General features: G+C 39.9%; 1 protein-coding gene across 20 annotated transcripts in view; it reads right to left on the bottom strand.

Moving 5' to 3' along the window:
* The window catches only part of BAZ2B (bromodomain adjacent to zinc finger domain 2B), a 317,972-nt gene that overhangs the window by 22,630 nt on the left and 271,323 nt on the right, over positions 1–24,019 (bottom strand). For all 20 annotated transcript variants that reach the window (XM_059167217.1, XM_059167218.1, XM_059167219.1 and 17 more), the window contains 2 exons: positions 23,448–23,592; positions 173–828 (listed from right to left, as the gene is read on the bottom strand). In XM_059167217.1, the coding sequence (XP_059023200.1) occupies positions 173–828; positions 23,448–23,592 (801 nt within the window). The remainder of the gene's footprint in view (positions 1–172; positions 829–23,447; positions 23,593–24,019) is intronic.

Raw genomic sequence — 24,019 nt, 5'->3', positions numbered from 1 at the left:
AAGGCACAGTAGTTGTAATGAAGCTTGGTAATAGCAATTGTGACTCTTTCCAGTTCTCAAACTGTGGCAGTGGTAATACAAACATCCAGCTGATTCCCTGGAGCAAGAATCTTCATGGGGTCAAAGATTAAATAAGGCAACACAGAAGTGAGTTACAATGAGCAATACAAACCTGAAGGGGTGATACAGCAAATGGATTGAGGCCCACGGGATTCTGAGCAGAAGATGATCCCAGGAGGGGGGCGGGGGCAGGTGAGGGGGATGTGGATGGTGGCTGAGACTGAGGAGTCACTACAGAAGCAGCTGGTATGTCAGCATGCATAAGTGAAGTGTCATCGCAAGGGGTTCTTGGCAGAAGGCTGAACCACTGTCTGTTCTTCTCCGTCAGTGTTTTTAACAACTGGTCATTGGGTAGAGGACTGTAGAACTTCCCTGGACCACTTGAACCAGGACTGAACAGATTATTAACGTCTGTCTTTTCCATGTTGCTTTGGGTTGCTGTTGATTGAACGTTGCCCAAGGAATGTTTTCCACTGTTTTGATAAGACAATGTACACCCATTTGCACTATTATTTGGTTTGGGGGTCATTACATCTGACTCAGGAGGCATCTTAGCTACTTCTAAAAGCTTGCTTAATTTTGAAAAAGAGCCAGGTTTCTGAAGAAACAGATTTGTGTTATCTTTTTCTTTAGGATCTTCCTTTTGCTCACAATGATCTGGATTTGAACAATTTAAAGTATCTTCAGACGTCTCAAATATTTCTTCTTTGATCTGGATACTTTCTGCCTTTTTCAGTTTTTCTCTTTCTTTTGCAATTTCATCTAGTCCTATAAAAGTGAAAAGCATGAAAAAGATCAGTTTCTTCAGATCCAACCAATACTTTAATTGTATTTTATTACTGTTTATCAAGTTATATGCATAAATATATAAACTTTTCTAGATTAGTAATATTCTGCATTTTTCCTTTTTTATATAAAGGCTAGATTTTTTGCTCATTGGAAAATTAATTTTATAATTAATCATTACAAAATTTTAAAATGTCAGATTTTTTTTAAAAAAGATTTATCCATTTATCTGACAGAGATCACAAGTAGGCAGAGAGGCAGGCAGAGAGAGGGGGAAGCCCGCCAAGCAGATCCCAGGACCCTGAGATCATGAACTGAGCCGAAGGCAGAGGCCCAACTCATTGAGCACCCAGGTGCCCCAAAATGTCAGAATACTGAAAGCCCTAATGCACAACAGAAATTAGTATTAACACTTTTGTGTAAATCCTTCTAGGAGCTCTCTATGTATACACATATACACGTAAGCCTATAGAGTATAAAAAAAAGGAAATCTTATTACAACATTCTAACCTACATGTTTTTTTTTTTTAATTTTATTTATTTATTTGACAGAAATCACAAGTAGATGGAGAGGCAGGCAGAGAGAGAGAGAGAGAGAGGGAAGCAGGCTCCCTGCTGAGCAGAGAGCCCGATGCGGGACTCGATCCCAGGACCCTGAGATCATGACCTGAGCTGAAGGCAGCGGCTTAACCCACTGAGCCACCCAGGCGCCCCTAACCTACATGTTTTATTAGATGATACTCCGTAAACATCCTGATGCATCAATAAATAGATAACTGGAATATATCATAATTTAAATAATCAATCTTCTACGGATGGCTATTAATAAGATCTAAATATTCACTATTATAAACAGTGCTGTAAACGACGAATGATCTTATATCTGTATCGTTGGACTTTAAAACTTCTTTTCTGATTTACTTCTTGAGGATACATTTCTAGAAGAAAAAACTTACTGGATATTAACATAGGTACCTTTCAGAGTTTTTGCAATATAATTGTCAAACTGCCCTCTGGAAAGTCTAAATCAATACACACAAATGTCAGAATTACACAAAAGCATCTATTTCCCTATCTCTCTGTGAAACTGAATACTAACAATATTTTTGTCTTTTCCAATATCTGGAAGGTGAAAATCTGAATTGTATTTTTTTTCTGATCACTAGTAAGGCTGATTATCTTGTCATAGATTTATTGGCATTTCTCCTTTGTGACCCTCTGGTTCATATTTTGTCAAAAATATGACAAATTTTTTTTTTAAGATTTTATTTATTTATTTGAGAGAGAAACAGTGAGAGAGAGCATGAGCTAGGAGAAGGTCAGAGAGCGAAGCAGACTTCCCATGGAGCTGGGAGCGTGATGCGGGACTCGATCCCGGGACTCCGGGATCATGACCTGAGCTGAAGGCAGTCATCCAACCAACTGAGCCACCCAGGCGTCCCAAAAATATGACAAATTTTTTTAAAAAATAATTCATAAACACTTTTTTTTTAAAAGATTTTATTTATCTATTTGACAGACAGAGATCACAAGTAGGCAGAGAGGCAGGCAGAGAGAGAGGAAGGGAAGCAGGCTCCCCACTGAGCAGAGAGCCAGATGCGGGGCTCAATCCCAGGACCCTGGGATAATGACCTGAGCCGAAGGCAGAGGCTTTAACCCACTGAGCCACCCAGGCGCCCCAAAAAATAATTCATAAAAACTCTTAAAAATATAAATCTACTAGTTTATTTGACTTGAAAAGTAATATATATTCAAAGTAAAATATTCAGTAATGAGAGGTATATGGCAAAACCTTTTCTGTCCTACACCCCCAGTCCCTATTTCTACTCTTGAGAGGTAACCATGATTAACCAATCATGCCTGTAGAGCCTTCTGGAAATCTTTATGATTCCTTGTGAGTATCATTTCACACTATTACACAAATGGGATACTATTCTTTACTTTTTCGCAATTTAGGACAAAATCCAAACCCCTACACAAGGCCTACCACATTGTATGCTCTAGTTCCTGTAAACCTCCATAACCTCTAGCCATTTTTGTCCTTGTTCTTCCTTTCTTCCTTTTTCAGGCTTCTCAAACATGCTACGTTCTTTCCTTCCTTGGGGTCTCTGCACTTGCTATTCCCTCTGCCTAGAATACTGTTTTACTGACTGGCTCTGTATCCTCGTGTTTCACATTATGTGTCATTTTGTCACAGAGGTTTTTTCTGATCACCTTATCTAAAGTAGGGTCCCCATCTCATTCACCTTAGAATATCATCATACTAGGCAGAATTCACCATTAGACACAATAATCTGTTTATTTTCTATTCCAATCCCACTCCCACACATTAGAATTTAAATCAGTAAGCTTTACTTAAAGGTAGAACAATGTCTACCTTGCTTATTATAGGGTCCCAAAAGCCTAACATGGTGCTTGCTATAAAATGGGGATTCAATAAATATTTTTTAGTGATGAAATAAAAGGATGTATTTAATATTTTCACTGTTCACCTTCTACAGCTTTCAATGGCAAAATATAGAACTATACTTCATCAGCTGCATAATATTCTATTATATGTATAGATCATGATTTGTTTAACTGATCTTCTACTAATGTTTGAAATAGCTCTTACATCCTTCTCTTGATATTAATTTCTACCCCAAATTACAAGCTTATTCCTCAGACTTATGATTCTACACACTCAGGTGTCACAGGGACTAGATTCACCTCCTTGCATGAAACAACCAAAAAATAGACAAAAATATATGAAACAACAGTTTGTAAGAAACTGGACATGAGGTAACAATGAGAGAAAACAAATGCAGCAAGCCCTGTGATTGCCCAGCTTAGTGCCTTAGGACAGTTTCCAGGCTACATCACAGGGAGAAATTCAGGCAGAGCTGGCTGACTCCTAAGATGAGGAGACGGAACTGAGAGTCCAAGGGAGACGCAAGTGGCTACAATGCTCAGAAGGGAGTACTGGAAAGGAGAGAGCTGCCTAGAAAGAGAACTCCACAGACCTATGGAAGGACTCCAGTTTCAGCTGAATACCTGTCAGCGCCCATGTGTCAGGAACCCATCTGAGACCAGGGAAAGAACCACTTGAAAAGGATTAGAGGTGACGGTGCTAGGTGCTCACACAGGCTGGGAATAGTACCTGTTCCTACCAACCAGCTTGGGAAACCTCCAAATTCATAGCTGTCGTGTAGAGTACTCGAGGATCTTGCGTCAGTAGTTAGGGGATAATTAGCCATAAACTGAGCACTATCCTAGTCCTGCCTCACAAGTTTTAAAAACCAAGAACTGAAAGGACCAAACTTTTTCTGAGTACTAGCACCCAACAAGGCAAAATTTACAATGTCAGGCATCCAATCAAAAGTATAATGCTTGCTGGGACGCCTGGGTGGCTCAGTTGGTTAAGCAGCTGCCTTTGGCTCAGGTCATGATCCCAGCATCCTAGGATCGAGTCCCACATCGGGCTCCTTGCTCAGCAGGGAGCCTGCTTCTGCCTCTGCCTGCCATTCTGTCTGCCTGTGCTTGCTCTCTCCCCCTCTCTCTCTCTGATAAATAAATAAAATCTTAAAAAAAAAAAAAGTATAATGCTTGCAAAGACACAGGAAAACACAACACATAATTAGAAAAATCAGTGAAAACTGACCCCAAACTAACAAGATAGTAGAATTAGCAGACAAGGACATTAAGTTTAAGAAAATAATGGTTGAAAAAATTTCAAACTTGATAAAAACTGTAAGGCACAGATCCAAGAAATACAACTCCAAGGAAAAGAAATATGAAGATAACTACAACAAAACATATAGTCAAATTGCTTAAAACCAATGAGACAGAAGAACCTTAAAGGCAGCTAGCAAAAAATCTCTATGTACTTCCACACATTTGCCCTGAGAAGAAAACCCTACTTCATCACCTTTAATTAAGCAAACGTGAAAAGAGTCACAAATATTCTTTTCATGTACCTGGCTTTATACAAGTTATTGGTTAATAAAGTACTAAGAGCTGACCTTGATTTATTCTGAGAACTACTGTCTTGAAAAACCTCTGTCATATGTCCAAAAATAAATGGGCTAACCAGTCAACCAATTTTTACTGGTTTGAGACTAGATGACTTCCTATTTATATATAATAAAGTAGATTGAGCTGATGATACATTTTAATAGTCTACTCATGGTTGTTTTAACTTTTACATTCAAATTGCTTAATTATAAAAAGATAGATCTCTAACTAAAATGTAAAATTATTTTTAAAAAATTGGAAGGAATTTTGTATAAAGAGATTCTTTAATTTTAAATAATTTTCTATCTTCATTTCATACAACCCCCTGGTTCCTTCCAGTCCTCACTTCTCTGACATGTGTCAATGAGTTTTAATAAACATCTTTGGGGAGTCTGGGTAGCTCAGTGGGTTAAGCCTCTGCCTTTAGCTCAGGTCATGATCTTGGGGGTCCTGGGATCGAGCTCTCTGCTCAGCGGGGAGTCTGCTTCCTCTTCTCTCTCTGCCTGCCTCTCTGCTTACTTGGGATCTCTCTCTCTCTATCGAATAAATAATAAAATCTTTAAAAAAAAAATCTTCAAAATGGACTGAAGAAGAGGAAGACAAGAGATGAAACAAGCTGTTTACTGGATTCATTTCCCTGATAATAAAAGTAAGTGCATAATGACAAAGAAAATACCATTTGTCAACTGGAGTAAATCCTAAAAAAAATACCAGATTATGTCTTCTTCAGTTTTATCAAAATCACTTCGAACACTCTCAGGTTCACCTAATGGTTGTTGCGGACCCAGGGGTCCACCACTCATTCTGAGTTCAAGTGAAAATTTTTTCCTTTGGCTCTCTTTAGTTGGGCTGAAGCATGCTATAGCTTTCAAATAAATTTGACTACACTGTCAGTAGAACATGGATAAAGAACATATGAAATGTGAAAACCCTGGTATAAAATAGGTCTCTATGCAACGGCTTCCTCACAGGACTCAAAGGCACTTTTCCATTCCATACAGCAGAACCTCAGGCGTACCCGCACTGCTCCTTAGCTGTTTTCATTTTAATAGTGTTACCATGACTCAGCTCCTAGGAGATTTCTGGCTATTGCTGTGGAGAAGACTAAATGAAGCAGATTCTCAACATTTTCTCTCTCCAGAATTGTTCCTTCCCAATCTGATTCAGGAATTAAAAAAAAAAAAAAGATGATTGATTTATAATACCTGCTCCCTTCAGGTAAGAGTCCCCCACATATCCATAACAGGAATTTGTTTTCTACTTTAGACCTAAAGGTGTAACCACATCCTAATACAAAATGGAAGACTGACAGTCACATCACTGTGTGTGTGTGTGTGTGTGTGTGTGTGTGTGTGTGTGTGTTTTATGTGTGTGTGAATCAACAAACTTGTTTCATTTTCCTTCCACTTTGCTGAGAGCCTTTAGCTAGCTAATAGCAACACGGTTCTCAGGCTCCTAGAGCCAGAAGCTCACTTTGCTTCTGGGTATGCATACCCCTTAGCACTGTTCCTAGATCTGAAGGTCTCTTGATGGGTTTGCCGTTAGAGAAACTAAGTGCTTTTTACCCTTTCGCACAATACCCATCAATACAGAGCAAGGTGTAGGGTATAGTGTTTTATCTCCTGGAGTGCTTTTGTAACATATCCAAGTCCTATGGAACCACAACTGGAACTGGAAGATCCTGTGTACTATTACTTCTCTGCTTATAAGTTGCCTTTACTAATAAACTTCCCTGCAGTTAGCACTTTGTATGTCATTAGCGGTTTTTGTAACCATGCATCTTGTACAGCAGTTGGTGTCCAGCAAAGTCCTAATGTCATGGATTTCTGGAAGAGGAGCACACAAGGGTAGAAGATCCCCTTAGGGTCAGCAGTAATTCACTTGGTGGGGTTAGGATGGTCTCAGTAGCTGTGCCCAAGGATGGCAGAAGCTCTAATGTGGACACCAAACAGGGAGACTAGTGGTGATAGAGTGGCTCAAAATGCAGTCATCCCTCCTTCCTTACCAGCTTAGAGACTTTCAAGAGTTTAAAGTTGGAGGGTGAACTAGAAAGGGTGGCGGCCCCTGTAGAAGGGAAAGTGAGGCAAACTCTCATGATCCCTCTGTTATAATATATGAGGCAACTAGCCCCTGTGATAGGAAGCCAATTATTGTGAGGCATGCTCTATAGGAACCTGAGTGGGAATACCAGCAGAAGGAGATCCAGCAATAAACAGAGTAAGAAGAGCTAGGTTCTCAACAGGAGCACCACCAAAAGCAGCACTTGGAAGGATCCTTAGAGGCTTGGCTTGTTTGTTTGCACGATGAAGGGACAATAGTGGTATTAAAACAAGTGGAGGAGGGGCGCCTGGGTGGCTCAGTGGGTTGGGCCGCTGCCTTCGGCTCGGGTCATGATCTCGGGGTCCTGGGATCGAGTCCCGCGTCGGGCTCTCTGCTCGGTGGGGAGCCTGCTTCCTCCTCTCTCTCTGCCTGCCTCTCTGCCTGCTTGTGATCTTTGTCTGTCAAATAAATAAATAAAATCTTTAAAAAAAAATAAAAAAAAAATAAAACAAGTGGAGGAGAAGGAAATGGCTTTGTTACAGAATGAGCATGGGTTAACTAGTACTGCTGGGACAGGTACTGCCACACTTTTCAAACTGGATGCTTGGTAGCTTTGGTAAGATCCCTGTTGGGGTGATTTTCTTGAGACTCTTGAATGTGAACTAGACTAGATCCACATAGGACGCAGCTGCTCTGAGATACTAGCTGTGTTAGCATGATGATAAGAAACCCCAGGACTTGAGAGGAGAAGGCCTGATAACATGATCTTCATACAAAGGATGTTAAATGATAGAATCAGAACAGGTCTACCTAAGTGGACAATAGTTTTGACTTTACTCCTTCATCTGAGAGGCAATGTGAGAAAAGATACAGTTATGGGGCGCTTGGGTGGATCAGTCGTTTAAGTATCTGCCTTTGGCTCGGGTCGTGGGATTGAGCCCCACATCAGGCTCCCTGCTTGGTGGGAAGCCCACTTCTCCTTCTCCTACTCCCCCTGCTTGTGTTCCCTCTCTCGCTTTGTCTCTCTCTGTCAAATAGATAAATAAAACCTTTTAAAAAAATAGTTCTTTCAGATCATACGAGCCCCATTTCAGGTGAGGAAATGGAAAGAGAGAGCCTAATTTGTGGCACATGTTTTTATACAAAATGGAAAGAAAAAAGGAACAAAGAAAAGAGAAGATAGCTAGACTTCTGGCAGAAACTCCCTCACACAAATACATGTGGTACTGCTTATAGAGAGAAGGATTTATAAGACAGAAGTTGATATGTTGTATAATTCTACAGTGTGGAAGTGTTACCTGCCTCAAAAACCTAAAAGACCTAATGAGATGGTGGAAAAGAGACCTTTGAGATGAGACACAGAAGATCCAATAGACATGAGCTTGAAAAGTCATCCACAGAGGGGGATTCACCAGAAGATTAGGTGAAGAAGGTGCCTGGGGAGGACTGTTCTTCAGAGATTACAGCTGTTAAACCTCACCCCCACCCACCATCTGGTAAGATCTCACAGTCTCTAGACTCTTCAAGAAAGGATTTAGAGAACAGAACCTGGGGAAATACCTGTATCATCTCAACTCCTGAAATGGGGTTATGGGTGGAAATACTGTCATCACATCCACCTCATGAGTTTGATTCAACTCCAGAAGCCAGACTTTCTCTGTTCCTAATCTGGGCTCTTTCAAATGTCAGAAGGACTAGGGCTGGGCTCTGTCCCTGGGTCCCCCTCCAAAGGATTGCTAATCACTCTCACTGTGCTGAAAGAAGAGCCTCAAATATTTATGGGCTTGCTAAATAATGAGGGATCAAGTACCTACCATTCCAGAATGCACAAAGGCCTTGGCTAACAAGTTCCTTCATTGGAGCAGGGAGTTGGTTGTTACCTATGGCTCAAAGCCCAGAATCCCATTCACTGCAAAGTCCTTTGGGCCTTTTGTGTGAACTCCAGTTGTTCCTTTATCAGATTGCATACTGGCATGGAAATACTGAAGTATCGGAGGCAGGCCCCTGGCCAGGGCGGCCTCCGCCATTAGAAGATGGCGCCTGGCTAGTTGCCATGTTAGGATTGCCTTGTGAGACTAAGCAGAACGCCCAAAGAGGAAGTAAACAGCATTGGTTGCTAGCGAAGTTGTTCGTTTAGGTGCACAGCCTGATTCGCTCCCTCCTGTACCCTGCTCGCTGATTGGTCATGTAAGCGTATATAAGTGTGTAGACTTGCGGAAATAAAGAGAAAGAAGATGCATCCAAACCAGGGTTCTTGTCGTCCTTGCGGGGCGAGGGCGATAAATGGTGCCGGCACCCGGGAACTAAAAAAAGGAATCTTGCAAGGTAATCCGCAGGAAAGCGGGGAGTAAAGGTCCGCAGGTAAGCGGGGACATTAGCCACGTTCAAAAGGGGGAATTCCGCGGTAAAGCGGGGAGTAAAAATAGAAAAACCTTGCAAGGGAGAAGTCCGCAGGTAAGGGGGGTAAAACCACGACAAAGGTGGTGGGAAACTTGTACAAGACCGCAACAAGAAGCGGGGCGGCCATAGAGCCAGGATTTTCTTATCGAAACCGCAGGTAAGCAGGGAAGGGACCACGATCAAAGTGGTGGAAATCTTGTACAAGTCCGCAATAAGAAGCGGGGCGGCCTTAGAGCCGGGATTTAGCGGTGAGTCTTTAATGTCCGCGTCTGTTGTCTGTGTGTTCATAATGGGATCTGAAGTATCTAAAGTGCGGTTGGAAGGGTCTTTAGATGACCTGCTGAAAGCCAATGGAACTCCACTAAAAGCAAAAACTGCTCGGGCCTTTTTGAATACAGTGGAAAAGGTTCCTAGATGGAGGCTTGCTAAACATACCTCGATGGGACCATTTAGGGGAGGATTTGAAGAAACAGGATGCTTTAACTCTTTGCCTCAAATTTAACATAACAAAAGCACAGGCACAGGACTTAGTAGTCTCCTGCAGAAATTGCGTGATCTTACTACCTGCACCGTCCTTGGGGGTTAATCCTAAGGGTTTGTTACCTAATCATATATGGCATATGGATGTCACACATGTTTCAGAATTTGGAAAGTTAAGATGTGTTCATGTCTCTGTAGATACCTACTCTGGAATAATTTTCGCCTCAGTGCATACGAGGGGAAAAATCCAGAGATGTTATCGCCCATTGCCTACAGGCTTTTGCGGCATGGGGAAAGTCACGCCAATTAAAGACAGATAATGGTCCAGCCTATAGCCCACAACCCTTTAAAGCCTTCCTACAACAACCTGACATTGACTTGATACATGGAATACCCTATAACCCACAAGGACAAGGTGTTGTGGAGCGCGCGCATCTTACAATAAAAAATGCGCTTTATAAACAAAAAGGGGGAATAGGGGACACCTTCAGGTCCCCTAAAGATAAGCTCAACACCATTCTCTTTATTTTGAATTTTTTAACGTTGGACAAAACGGGTAAATCAGCTGCAGACAGACATGCAAGTGATGCTGCTGCTTCCCCTAAGCCTTTAGTACTTTGGAAGGACACCCTCACTGGAAAGTGGAATGGACCAGATCCAGTGTTAGCATGGAGTAGGGGGTCTGTATGTGTTTTTCCACAGGAAAAGGAGGCTCCAATTTGGATCCCAAAGTGGCTGGTGCATGCAGCCTTGCCTTAAAACACCAGTCATGATGCTGAAGATGCTTATGATAACTCTGGGGATGCTACACCTCCTGTGGCAGACTCAAGCCAGAGAGCTGTGGGCAGTGGCTAAAGCATGGCTATATCCTTTACCAGTGACTAACTCTTCTCTCATATTCCCTCCACTCCCTTTGATGCATGGCAGGTCTGTAACTTGCTAGGAGCATGTACTGATATCTCAGCAGTGTCCATGTTAAATGGTGGCAAATTCCTCAACTGTTCTTATAAACAAAATGACTCTAGTACCTTTGAGACAACAGTTAATGTGTCTTGTCCCAATAATATTACTTATCAGCCCACTCCCATATGGGTCTCTCCACCATTCCTTTTCCTCGTAACAAATGCTAGCAAGCTGAATGATACGTTGAATTGCACTAAGAATTTGCTATCTTGAATGTCACGGCCTTCAAGCTGGCTGTGATTATGCGTATCCCTACCCATGTTCCTATCCCAGTTTCCATTCCAGAGGACAAGTTACCGGTGGTGCTATCCAGAAAGAAGAGAGATTTTGGTATCACAGCCGCCGTTGTGACAGCATTGGCTATATCTACAGCAGCTGCCACAGCAGCAGCAGTCTCGCTTACTGCAACTATACCCACTGCGGAAGCTGTGAACACCCTTGCAGAAGGAACGGCGGCTGCCCTTCAAACATAGACTCAGATCAATGCACATCTGCAAGCAGGAATCCTGCTAGTCAACCAGAGAGTGGATTTGGTTCAAGAAAAGTGGACATATGGGGGGCCCTATTGGGACTGGGATGTATAGTACCCTTTCCGGCAATTTGTGTAACTCCCATAGCCTATACTAATATGAGTGACTTACAGAATGTCTCCCGACAACTCTCCCAATATTTGCGGGGGAATTAGTCCGCAGAATTCCAAAACTATACTCAGCACCTGCTACTAGGCATAACAAGGATAAATAACACCAGAGGTGAACTTGCAACCCTCCCAGAGATAATCAAAACATTGCAAGATGTGTTAACCTTTATGAAACAATGGGCTAGCGTAATTGGTCTGATGATAATCCTCGTAGTGGGCTTGATTCTGCTAGTAAGGAAACAGCAAATTTGGAGGCAACAGCAACATAGGCAACAGCAAGCCATGGTGCAGGCCTTGTTAGCCATCGAGGCTGGAACATTCCCCCAAGTGTGGCTAAGTATGCTGGATCGGTAGTCAATGACGGGTAAGATTGGTGGGGGAAATATACCAACCTAAGACAGGATGCAGATCATTGATATCTGCTGTCTGATGACGGGTAAGGCCACTGACAACCTAAGACAGGCACGATCCCTGCCATAAAAGAAAAAAGGGGGAGATGTCGGAGGCAGGCCCCTGGCCAGGGCGGCCTCCGCCATTAAAAGATGGCACCTGGCTAGTTGCCAGGTTAGGATTGCCTCGTGAGACTAAGCAGAACGCCCAAAGAGGAAGTAAACAGCATTGGTTGCTAGCGAAGTTGTTCGTTTAGGTGCACAGCCTGATTCGCTCCCTCCTGTACCCTGCTCGCTGATTGGTCATATAAGCGTATATAAGTGTGTAGACTTGCGGAAATAAAGAGAAAGAAGATGCATCCAAACCAGGGTTCTTGTCGTCCTTGCGGGGCGAGGGCGATACTGAGGTATTTAAGTCCCACACAAGCATTTCCACGTATCAGTTGGACATATTTGTTGTGACCTCTATGGCAGCTTTGGTAACTGTGGGCCAGGCATGTTGTCAACACCCAGATGCACTGACCAGGCCTGCCAAGGCTGCACAACACAGTTACATACCTGGAGGTGAAAGACTGCATTTCTTATGCAAGAATAGATTCAGGTAGGGGTACTGAAAACAATGCCATTTTGCTATTTAACAACGATGTTTGACACTAGTACTACAAGGGCCTATGACTCTGGCAAAGATATTCTGATGGCATTTGTTAGCTTTTGAGTATCTGATATTCTCTAGCCACTAAACAGTATATAGTGTTCCTGGATATGAAGGAGTTATTACATCTCTCCCATGTGTGGACCATATAATACTATTAAGACTGAGACATATTTATTATATAGTAGGGTTTCCAGAAATTATACAATCATACATTTGAAGTTCCTTTCATAGTTGCTGCCTTTCAGCAATGGGCTGGCCAACATAGTACTGAATGGCTGGTCCATGTTCCCTCTTCTCCACAGAGAGTACAGAACGCTGGAATAGTATTCTAAAAGATGGCTGCACGAACTCCTCCACAGTTACCTCCAACTGCTGTCTGGTCTGGACACTCCTATACTCTGAACACTCCTCATACCGCATAAAGGTCCCTACACTTTGGTGAAGTTCCCTGACATCTTGAAGTTGAAGAGCAGAGATGAAGAATCTACTTGGCATCCTGGGGAAACTGAGTTTTTATACCCCAACATTCCTCTCCTTTTTTGGTACCTTTCAACTGGTATCTGGGAGGCTCATATTACGGAAGAATGGATGGACACAAATGCCGATATTCTCTTGTTTTCCAGATGACACTTGCAAGTAACACCCACAGGAGGGGCAATTTGAATTCTCTTTTTATTCCAAACAGTTCTAAATTTTTGTTGTGCACTCACCCTATAAGCAGAAGATTTTGCTGCAGTCCTTATACCCATACAGTGTACTCTGTCTGGAGGATATCTTTGGTGGGAAAATGGCACCTCCTGATTTCATGTGGAACTTACTGTTTCAGAAAAAAAGGACAGACTGTATGGATCGCCCCTGAAGATAACGATGGACTTGGCATGGGGATAAGGATGCCTACCTCAGAGGGTGAGAGGGTGGATGTAGTATGAATAACTCTCTCGTCGCCTTTCTTTTTTTTTTTTTTTTAATATAATTTTTTATTTTTTATAAACATATATTTTTATCCCCAGGGGTACAGGTCTGTGAATCACCAGGTTTACACACTTCACAGCACTCACCAAAACACATACCCTCCCCAATGTCCATAATCCCACCCCCTTCTCCCAAACCCCCTCCCCCCAGCAACCCTCAGTTTGTTTTGTGAGATTAAGAGTCACTTATGGTTTGTCTCCCTCCCAATCCCATCTTCTCGTCGCCTTTCTTACAGATATTAGCAAATTGTACTGAATGGTCCTCTACAGCGATCCCACACAATGACACTTATTTCAAAGCTATTGGGATGCGGTATTTGTCATCCTCAACCTACTTAATTATGGAGGACCTTGTGGGCATTCCACTCCCAGACAATGCCACAGGAATTACTCATTACTCCAGACTCCTCATTTACTTGGGCTATCCGTAATTCTGTCCTTACTAATTATACGGTGTAAAACTCTATCTTATTAGAAGAAGAGGGACACTCATATCCTGACAACTCAGCTCCCTGTGACCCATTTCCCACATCAGGGGTGCCTGGTAGTACTTTTCTCCCCTTTAGACCTATAGTTGAGTCTCACTAATGGAATGCTGGCAGTTATCCCCAGGAAGTATAAATGCCATATGGATACAAAATGCAGCATTGAACCAGACTGGCTGACACTCTGTGATCCAGTAGAACTTGTTTTCTTATGTGAACAGCAGAGCCTTCCTGCTTCCTACCTGGATATAACATTGTCTGCACACTTTATCAATAACTATGAGATCTTTTATAATGCCTTTAACTGGCTGGTTAGCTTAGCTGCTTAGAGTGTGGTACTAATAGTGACTCAAAATCTAAAAGGCACTTGAGACTTTACCAGTTATGATCTCTGGTGTCAGCATCAGAATGTACCTGTAAATTGACAGGTACACAGGGAAACAAGCTTTCATTACTTTGCACAAGGGCTCCTCCCTTGATAGGCATCCATGAAGCTGAGGGTATGACCCCCAAATCAGCTACCCCAGGGGACAATGCCATTGAGAAGTCTTGGGGTTTTACCACTGAACACTTTAGCATTGATTCCTTGACCTGAATAGTATTATAAATGTATAGTTTTAGACCGTTTGTTGGATATACTATAGAAATATGGCTCAGGGGAAATCTAAATCTACTAGTGTCGTGGATATTGTTTTTTGGAATTTTTCTGGCTTATCTAAGGCCTCCTTCAGAAGACACCATTTAGGGACGCCTGGGTGGTTCAGTTGGTTAAGCGGCTGCCTTCGGCTCAGGTCATGATCCCACTGTCCTGGGATCGAGTCCCACATCGGGCTCCTTGTTCGGCAGGGAGCCTGCTTCTCCCTCTGCCTCTGCCTGCCATTCTGTCTGCCTGTGCTTGCTCTCTCTCTCTCTGACAAATAAATAAATAAATAAAATCTTAAAAAAAAAAAAAAAAGAAGACACCATTTAAAATACAATTGATAGAATGTTTATAGCAGCAGTGTCCACAATATGGAAAGAACCTAGATGTCCATCAACAGATGAGTGGATAAACAAGATGTGGTATATATATCTACAATGGAATACTATGCAGCCATCAAAAGAAATTAAATCTTGCCATTTGCAAAGATGTGGATGGAGCTAGAGGGTATTATGCTGATCGAAATAAGTCAGTCAGAGAAAGACAATTATCATATGATCTCCCTGACACAAGGAATTTGAGAGGCAAGACAGGAGGTTCCTGGGGGAGAAGCGAGGGAAAAATAAAATAAGATGGGACCAGGGACAAACCATAAGAGACAAACTGAGGGTTGCTGGTGGGGGCAGGAGGGGGAGGGTTAGGGTGGCTGGGCTGGGTGATGGATATTGGAGAGGGTATATGCTATGGTGAGTGCTGTGAATTGTGTAAGACTGATGATTCACAGACCTATGCCCCTGGGGCAAATAATACATTATATGTTAATAAAAAATAAATAAAAATAAAATATAATATAATTGATAGAAGGCATCCATCAACTGAGGAACACCAAGGGTCAGGGGGTGGACTAAAGGCGAATAAACCCTCAGTTTTAGCTAAATGGCTACAGGGGCTCTCCTCTTCCCTCTTCCCTGAGGCCCATCAGCAAGCCAGATTAGCCACTGAGCTAGTTTGCAGAGGGACAACAGGGCCTTTAGCTGTTGTCAGCACTGTTCCCAAGGCTCTCAGTATGTGGAATCTGCCCTTTGTATTCCTAGGCTCAGAGTTCCTTTGATATATATGCTGTTGCTTAGATAAACAAAGTGTTTTCAACCTCCTCTTGAACTAACCTAAAAATACAGAGTATGGGGGCACCTGGGTGGCTCAGTGGGTTAAGCCTCTGCCTTCAGCTCAGGTCATGATCTCAGGGTCCTGGGATCGAGCCCCGCATCGGGCTCTCTGCTCTGCGGGGAGCCTGCTTCCCCCTCTCTCTCTCCCTGCCTCTCTGCCTACTTGTGATCTCTTTCTCTCTGTCAAATAAATAAATAAAATCTTAAAAAAAAAAATACAGAGTATGAAGGAAGGCACCTCTCTTGGGAGCTCTTGTTGCTTGTCCAGTCTACAGTCTGGACAACAGTGCTATGGAACCAATCAATATAGAGGCTCAGCAGATCCTATGTTCTTTGTTATGTCTCTACTCTAGAGTTGCCAGACTGATAAACTTTGTTGTTATTAGCAGCATGTGTTTCACTTATGGTGTGAGTTATCTTGCATCTTATAAAACATGAATTTAGTTAATAGTTTTCTTTGGAGGTAATCCAAGATCTGATATCTTCTCTTTGGATAAAGCTATTATAGGATTTTTAAAAACACTTGGGCATTTATTTTTTAAAAAACTTGTGCATTTAAACTTTTAAATAGATGAATGTTAAGTCTAATTTCATTAAGAACAGATTGTGCTTTTAGATAATTTTTTAAAAAGTGATAAATGAAAGGAATAGAATATTGCATATTGTTAATACTGTATTAACTTTTAATATCCACTTATTTTATGGTAGTTTCTACCAGTTAGTACTTACTCATCCTTATCAGCCTTGCCTCTCAGATACACTACTTTCCTATAGTGCACACTAATATGCTCTTGTTCTTTGCCTGTTATATATAGTATATCTTTCCAATTAGATTGTGAGCTCTTTCTGGATGAGGACAGGTTAACTGATTCTTTTGTACCTCCATAATGCTTCGTATAAGGCATAATATAAGTGCATATTAAGCACCTGATGATTAAAATCATAAAGGTTTTTCATTTTAATGAGCTGGAAGATAAAGGAAAGGATCTACATCTGTTATTTATTTTATAACTTTCATAGCACTTAAAATAATATAGTAGATGCACATTCATCAGTGAATTAATAAAAACTTCATGAGGAAATAACCCCTAAGTGAAAATTTATTCCTACTTTTCCCCTGTACCGTGCAATGACCACAAATAGTAGTATAAAGAATAATTAATGTTTATGTATCACTTTGTAGTTCTCTTAAATCCATTATTTGACATGATAACAACAAAAGAGTTTAGACAGAGCCTATTAAATTTCTTTTGTAGAGAGATCAGGGTCCAAAGAGGCTAAGTGAAAGAGCCCGAATAGAAATTGAGGTCCAATAACTACAAATTCAATAAATGTTATTTAATCTGAGAGGCCTAAAATTAAAAAGAAAAGTTTCCTGTAAGCTTTTCTTATAAACCTTATAAAGACATTCAATTACTTACTTTCTTATAATATTTTTAAAGTGCCTGTGATATATATAGTTCTATCTTTAACACTAAGAAGAATCAAAAAGTACATATGACAATTATCAAACTTAATATGAATAGTTTATCTATCAATTGCCAAGATAATGGTATAATTATTTGGTTTTCTAGGAGTTCACAGATAATAAAAAATAGTTCCACTTACATAAACTGCAGAAGAATTTATAAAAGGGCTAGAACTTGAGCTGGATCAAGAAAGGTGAAATTTAGATGGTGAAGAAAAGGCAAGTTAGCATTATATTGAACAGAATTTGATAAAACAAAGCACGCAAAGTATGCAAAGCAGGAGGAATGCACATATGTTAAGCAACGGTGAGTAGACTTGTCTATGTTAATTCATACTGGAGAACAGTATAAAGATATTTTGAAGTCAGATTTACAGAAGTCCTTGAATGCTTGAATGCTAGGTAGTATACAGACTTATTACATCATGTTATCAGCAATAGGGAGTCACTTAAGGTTTTGGAGTAGAGGCATGACATGATGACAGAATATAATGGAAGGAAGAGAATGAACATAGAGAAATTGGGGACAGGTGTCATAATCCACATACCTATTAATAAAGAACCAATTTCAGCAGTGTTGAAAAGAAATTAACTTCAGACATTTTGAAGGAAAAGTTGATGCCCTAGATAACTTCAAGTTTACATGACCAAATGATTGAGATTGATGTGCCCCTTAATCAAATTGAAGAATATGTAACTGGTCTTCAGTGGGGTTTGGTTTTTTTTTTTGTTTTTTTAAGCTTCACAGATGATTCTTATTATAGATAGGCAAAGCCACGTGCCTGGGTACTTCTTTACTGTTCTTAAGCTTTACCAAGCCTTGGCATCTTACAAGTGACTCATAATTTTACAACTTCTTTGTAATTTTATAATTTTAAATTAGATCTCTAAAGATATATGCACTTAACATTTATTGCAGCATTAGTTTTTTTAAAAATTCGAATTAGTTAACATACAGTGTGATATCAGTTTCAGTTGTACAATTTAGTGATTCAATACTTATATACAACACCCCGTGCTCATCACAAGTGCCATCCTTAATACTCATCACCTGTTTTACCCATCCACCCCCCCCACCTCCCCTCTGGGAACCATCAGTGTGTTCTCTATAGTCAAGAGTCTCTTTCTTCGTTTACCTCTCTCTCTTTTTCCCCTATGTTCATCTGTTTTGTTTCTTAAATTCCACATATGAATGAAATCATATGGTATTTACCTTTCTCTGACTGGCTTATTTTGCTTAGCATATCTCTAGCTCCATCCATGTCATTGTAAATGGCAAGATTTCATTCTTTTTAAGGCTGAGTTATATATTCCACTGTGTGTGTGTGTGTGTGTGTGTGTGTGTGTGCGCGCATGCGCGCGCACATATGCCACTGCTTCTTTATCCATTCATCAGTCTATGGACACTTTGGCTCTTTCCATAATCAGCTATTAGAAATAATCCTGCTATAAACACTAGGGTACATGTACCTTTCAAATCTGTACTTTTATATTCTCTGTGTAAATACCTAGTAATGCAATTGCTAGACTGTAGGGTAGTTCTACTTTTAAATTTTTGAGGAGGCTTCATACTGTTTTCCACAGTGGCTGCACCAGCTTACATTCCCACCAACATTACATGACGGTTCCCTTTTCTCCATATCCTCACCAACATTTGCTGTTTCCTGTGTTGTTAATTTTACCCATTCTGACAGGTATGAGGTGATATCTCATTGTAGTTTTGGTTTGTATTTCTCTGATGATGAGTGATTTGTGCATCTTTGTATGCGTCTATTCGCCATCCGTATGTCTTTTTGGGAGAAATGTCTGTTCATGTCTTCTGTCCATTTTTAAAAATTGGATTGTGATTTTTTAGTATCTGAGTATTAGAAGTTCTTTATATATTTTGGATACTAATCCTTTATCAGGTATGTCATTTCTAAATATCTTCTTCAATTCCATAGGTTGCCTTTTAGTTTTATTGGTTGTTCCCCTCACTGTGCAAAAATTTTTTATTTTTATAAAGTCCTCATTTCTAAATATCTTCTTCAATTCCATAGGTTGCCTTTTAGTTTTATTGGTTGTTCCCCTCACTGTGCAAAAATTTTTTATTTTTATAAAGTCCTCATTTCTAAATATCTTCTCCAATTCCATAGGTTGCCTTTTAGTTTTATTGGTTGTTCCCCTCACTGTGCAAAAATTTTTTATTTTTATAAAGTCCTGATAGTTTATTTTTGCCTTTATTTCCCTTGCCTCAGGAGACATGTGTAGTAAGAAGCTGCTATGGTTGTATCAGAGAGGTTACTACCTATATTCTCTTTTAGGACTTAAATAGTTTCCTGTCTTACATTTAGGTCCTTAATCCATTTTTAATTTATTTTCATGTATGGTATAAGAAAATGATCCAGTTTCATTCTTTTGCATGCAGCATTATTTTTAATAGCCAAGATATAGAAGCAACCCAAGTGTCCATCGATAGATGAGTAAGAAGATGTGACGTGCGTGTGCGCGCGCACACACACACACACACACACACACACACAGAGAAATATTACCCAGCTATAAAAAATAATAAAATCTTGCCATTTGGAATAACATGGATAGGCCTCAAAGGTATAATGCTAGGTGAATTAAGTCACTCAAAAAAAAAAAAAAAAAAAAGAGAAATACCATAGGATTTGATGCTCATATGTGGAATTTAAGATCAAAACAAATGAACAAGTAAAAAATGAAACAACCCCCCCCCCCCAGACACTTAAATACAGAGAACAAACTGCTGGTTGCAAGAGTGGAGTTGGTTGGGGGGTGAATGAAATAAAGGGGATTAAGAGTACACTTATACTGGGGAATCTGGGTGGTTCAGTCAGTTTAAGCCCCTGACTTCAGCTCAGGTCATGATCTTAGAGTGGGGACTAAGCCCCGTGCTCAACAGGGAGTCTGCTTCTCTGTCTGCCACTCCCCCTGCCCCTGTTCTCTCTCTCTCAAATAAATAAAATCTTTAAAAAAAGAAAAGAGTACACTTATCTTGATGAGCACTGAGTAATGTATAGAATTGTTGAAACTTATATTGTATAGCTGAAACTAATATAACACTGTTATTATACTTAAATAAAAAAATAGATTTCTCTACTAAAGCTTTCATTTAATTTCATTCAAAACAAACTCTTCCTCTTGGCTTCTCTAATTCAATTTTTAAAAAATACAATTTTTCTACTGAGGATTGATTCATCAAATTTATCTTTGATTCCACTTATATGATATACAATAATTTCTCACAGGAATTCTGCCTTTAAGATACAATGGTCTTCCCATGTTCCTTGGTTGTATCTGGACTTATAGTCTCCCTACTTCATATCTAGGCTACTAGAGTGATCCCATACTGATTTTTCCACCCCTTTTTTCACCAATCCAAGGTGTACTTAACTCCCAGATTATTTTTGTCTCTGCCTTCAAGAGCTCATAGTGTACTGATAGAGCTGGCCATGTATGCCAAAAATTATGATGAAATATTAAAAATAGGCTATATAACATTTCTCTGTTTTGTGCCTTTTAGACACTTTGTGTTTATACCTTTTTCACTGCTTCTGACCTCATTCTGATTTGCAAAGCTGTGTGTATGTGTGTGTGTGTGTGTGTGTGTGTGTATGTGTGTGTGTATTTGAGAGAGACAGAGAGAACACAGGAGTGGGGTGAGAGGCAGAGGGAGGAGCAGACTCCCCACGGAGGAGGGAGCCCAATGCAAGACTTGATCCTGGGAGTCTGAGATCGTGACCTGAACCAAAGGCAGCCACTTAGCTACTAAGCTACCCAGGTGCCTTGACTTGCAAAAATTCTAACTTTTCTTAGAGTGACTTGAAAAATTCTAACTTTTCTTTGGGACCACCCCTGGATTGGAAAGCAAGTATACTGGGATATAGGTCTATCTGGAAAAGCTAGGAGTTTCCTAAATACATAGACCAGAACAATTCTGTTTTTGTTAGGTATTAGGGTTCTGCATAAGATTTTTAAAATTTTAAACAATTATTTAAACAAAACTAAAGAAACAATTAACCCATGTAGCCCATTTCTTCTACCACCTTCCTCCCTCCAACCTCTGGCAACAACCAATCTGTTCTTTTTATCTATGAGCTTGGTTTTCTTTTCTTTTTCTTTTATTACTTTTTTAGATTACGCATATAAGAGAGATCATATGGTATTTGTCTTTCTCTGACTTCACTTAGCATAATGTCCTTGAGGTCCATCCACATTGTGGTAAATAGCAAGATTTCATTCTTTTTTATGGCTGAGTAACATTCCATCTGATGTGTGGGTGTGTGTGTGTGTAGACCACATTGTCTGTCTTTATCCATTCATTCACTGATGGACACATAGGTTGTTTCCATAACCTGGAATAATATGTGAATAATATGGAATAATTTGTGAATAATGCTTCAGTGAACATGGGGGTATATATACCTTTTGAATTAGTGTTTTCATTTTTCTTTGGATAAATATCCAGAAGTAGAATTGCTGGATTATATGGTAGTTCCATTTTTAATATTTTGAGGAACACTTATAATCTTTTCCACAGGCTTCACTGATTTACATCTCCACCCATCAGTTTACATCTCCACCAAGAGTTCCCTTTTCTTCTCATTGTCACCAACACTTATAATTTCTTGTCTTCTTGATTCTAGCCATTCTAACAGGTGTGAAGTGAGATCTCATTGTGATTTTGATTTGCATTTCCCTGATCATTTGTGATATTGAGCACCTTTCCATATGCCTGTCGTTCAGTTGGCTATGAGTATATTTGCTTTGGAAAAATGTCCATTCAGATCTGCCCATTTTTTAATCAGATTGTTTTTCTGCTTTGAGTCACAGGAGTTCTTTATATATGTTGGCTATTAGTCCCTTATCAGATATAAGATTTGCAAATATTTTCACTCACTCAGTAGATTGCCTTTTCATTTTGCTGATGATTTCCTTTTTTGTGCAAAAACTTTTTAGACTCATGGAGTCCTGCTTACTGATCAGTATTCATTCCATGCTTTAAATATTTTTATTTTAAATGGTAAAAAAAAGGAACCCACCACAGTCTTTTGTAAAATCATCAGGCTGGCCAACCCACATCAATTTTTAAAAAGAAATAAAAGGCAGCTAGCTGAAGCTTCCATGTACCCTCCCTGACTCCATCAACAGCTTATGCACTGGAAAGGCACAGCCTGAATTTCATGTATCATTCCAGTACATGACTTCATACTCTTACTTCATATAATTTGAAGCCATAGGAAATATATTATTGTGTAAAGAACACTGTTTACTATATGCCAACAATGCTTACATGCCAGCCACTACTCTAAGTACTTCACGTGCATTATTAATTGCCTCCCCCCACCGGCAAAAGATTTTTATTTTAAAAAAGGTTGGTTCCATTGCTTAAAACATCTACCTTATAGAAATTTGGGTCTGGATATCTATGTGATTAATCAATCCCCTCTTTCCACTGGACTGTTAAACTACTACAAGGCATGGATTGTGTTTTATAGATCTTTGAACCTCCTGTAATGCCTAAAAATCCCTTGCATAAAGTATATATTCAAAGAAAGTGTGTTGGGAGAAGTTTCTGCCTATATACATCACCGTGGAGCCACAGCTACATCCCTGGACTTGGGAGCACTGACTAATACTCTCAGTCCCATTAGAATTTTCACATTTGGAAACACCCAAACACATGGTTCTAAAAAGTTCAATTCCAGATGGCTTACCAGCACATAAACACACTGTGTACTGGGTTAGTTAATGCAACACAAGTGGAGGCAGTAAGAGAACAGTCTAAAGGTAAAACATCAAGGATTCTGTGGTAACCCAAAATTCAAAGAAAAAAGTTTAATGGAGAAGGAGGTGATCATAAATATCAAACATGAACAAGATTTCAAGATGAATGAGGATTATGGTAAGGATCTTAGTTTAAGCAAGTTATGTCTAGGGATACTGTCAGGATGGATGCTTGTTGAAAAGGTTGAAGAATAAACCACATGTTAAAAAATCTGACAATGGGAGAAAAAAATAGAGAAGCGGCTATAAAGGATAATACAGGTAGAGATCCTTGTCCACTAAATAAGAAAGGAATAGTCTATGATGTCAGAAAGAGTGGCAGAAGAGAAATCATGGAAGGAATATTTATCAGTGAAAGAGGCATTATGATTTCAAAAGGAATGAGAATCAAGGTTTTACAATGTTTACCCGTAAACCAAATTTGATTCTGGAAGCACAAAATGTATTGAAGAAGTAACAGAGTTTTTAAAAATATGGTTTTTCATATTATTTTGTAAGAGATTAACAGTTCCTACCTTCACCACTCTCCATGCCTTCTACAAAAATCCCCCCACACTGGGGAAGAATCCAGTACCGGCGTCTGTAACGATCCTGGCCAAACATCATCGAACGTAAAGAGTGAGAAGCGTCAAAGAGCTTCCTTCTGTACTGACTCTGTTGCTGTTAAAAAATGATGCATATAATTAAGCTATGGATGTCAATTGGTTTAAGAATTAATATATAAGTGACTTTACACTTATTATGCCTTTAATAAGCAGCTAAATTCCACTTCTGGGAACAGACAGCAAAAGAGTTAATATTACATGCCTGACTTCAATTTCAGTAACATTTAAAAAGTTAGAAATTATTTTGAAAGTAACAGGAATATTTTTGTTACCATGGATTAAACATGCTTTATTTTATCAGTTATCTTATAGTAAAGCTTGTCTTATGCTTGATAATAAAAAATGTGATCAAGTATTTTGCTGGCCAGAACTGGCTCAATCCTATTGGTTATATCATTTATGACAAATAATTCTCACATATGTAATTGACCATACCTGTATTTGCTTGTTTTTATACTCATACTGTAAACCTATGTAACATA

The sequence above is a fragment of the Mustela lutreola genome, chromosome 3 (genome assembly GCF_030435805.1).
Source record: "Mustela lutreola isolate mMusLut2 chromosome 3, mMusLut2.pri, whole genome shotgun sequence".
In the NCBI taxonomy this organism is placed as follows: domain Eukaryota; kingdom Metazoa; phylum Chordata; class Mammalia; order Carnivora; family Mustelidae; genus Mustela; species Mustela lutreola.
Note: the sequence above shows the minus strand (reverse complement) of the source record. Positions and strands in the feature narration are given on the sequence as shown.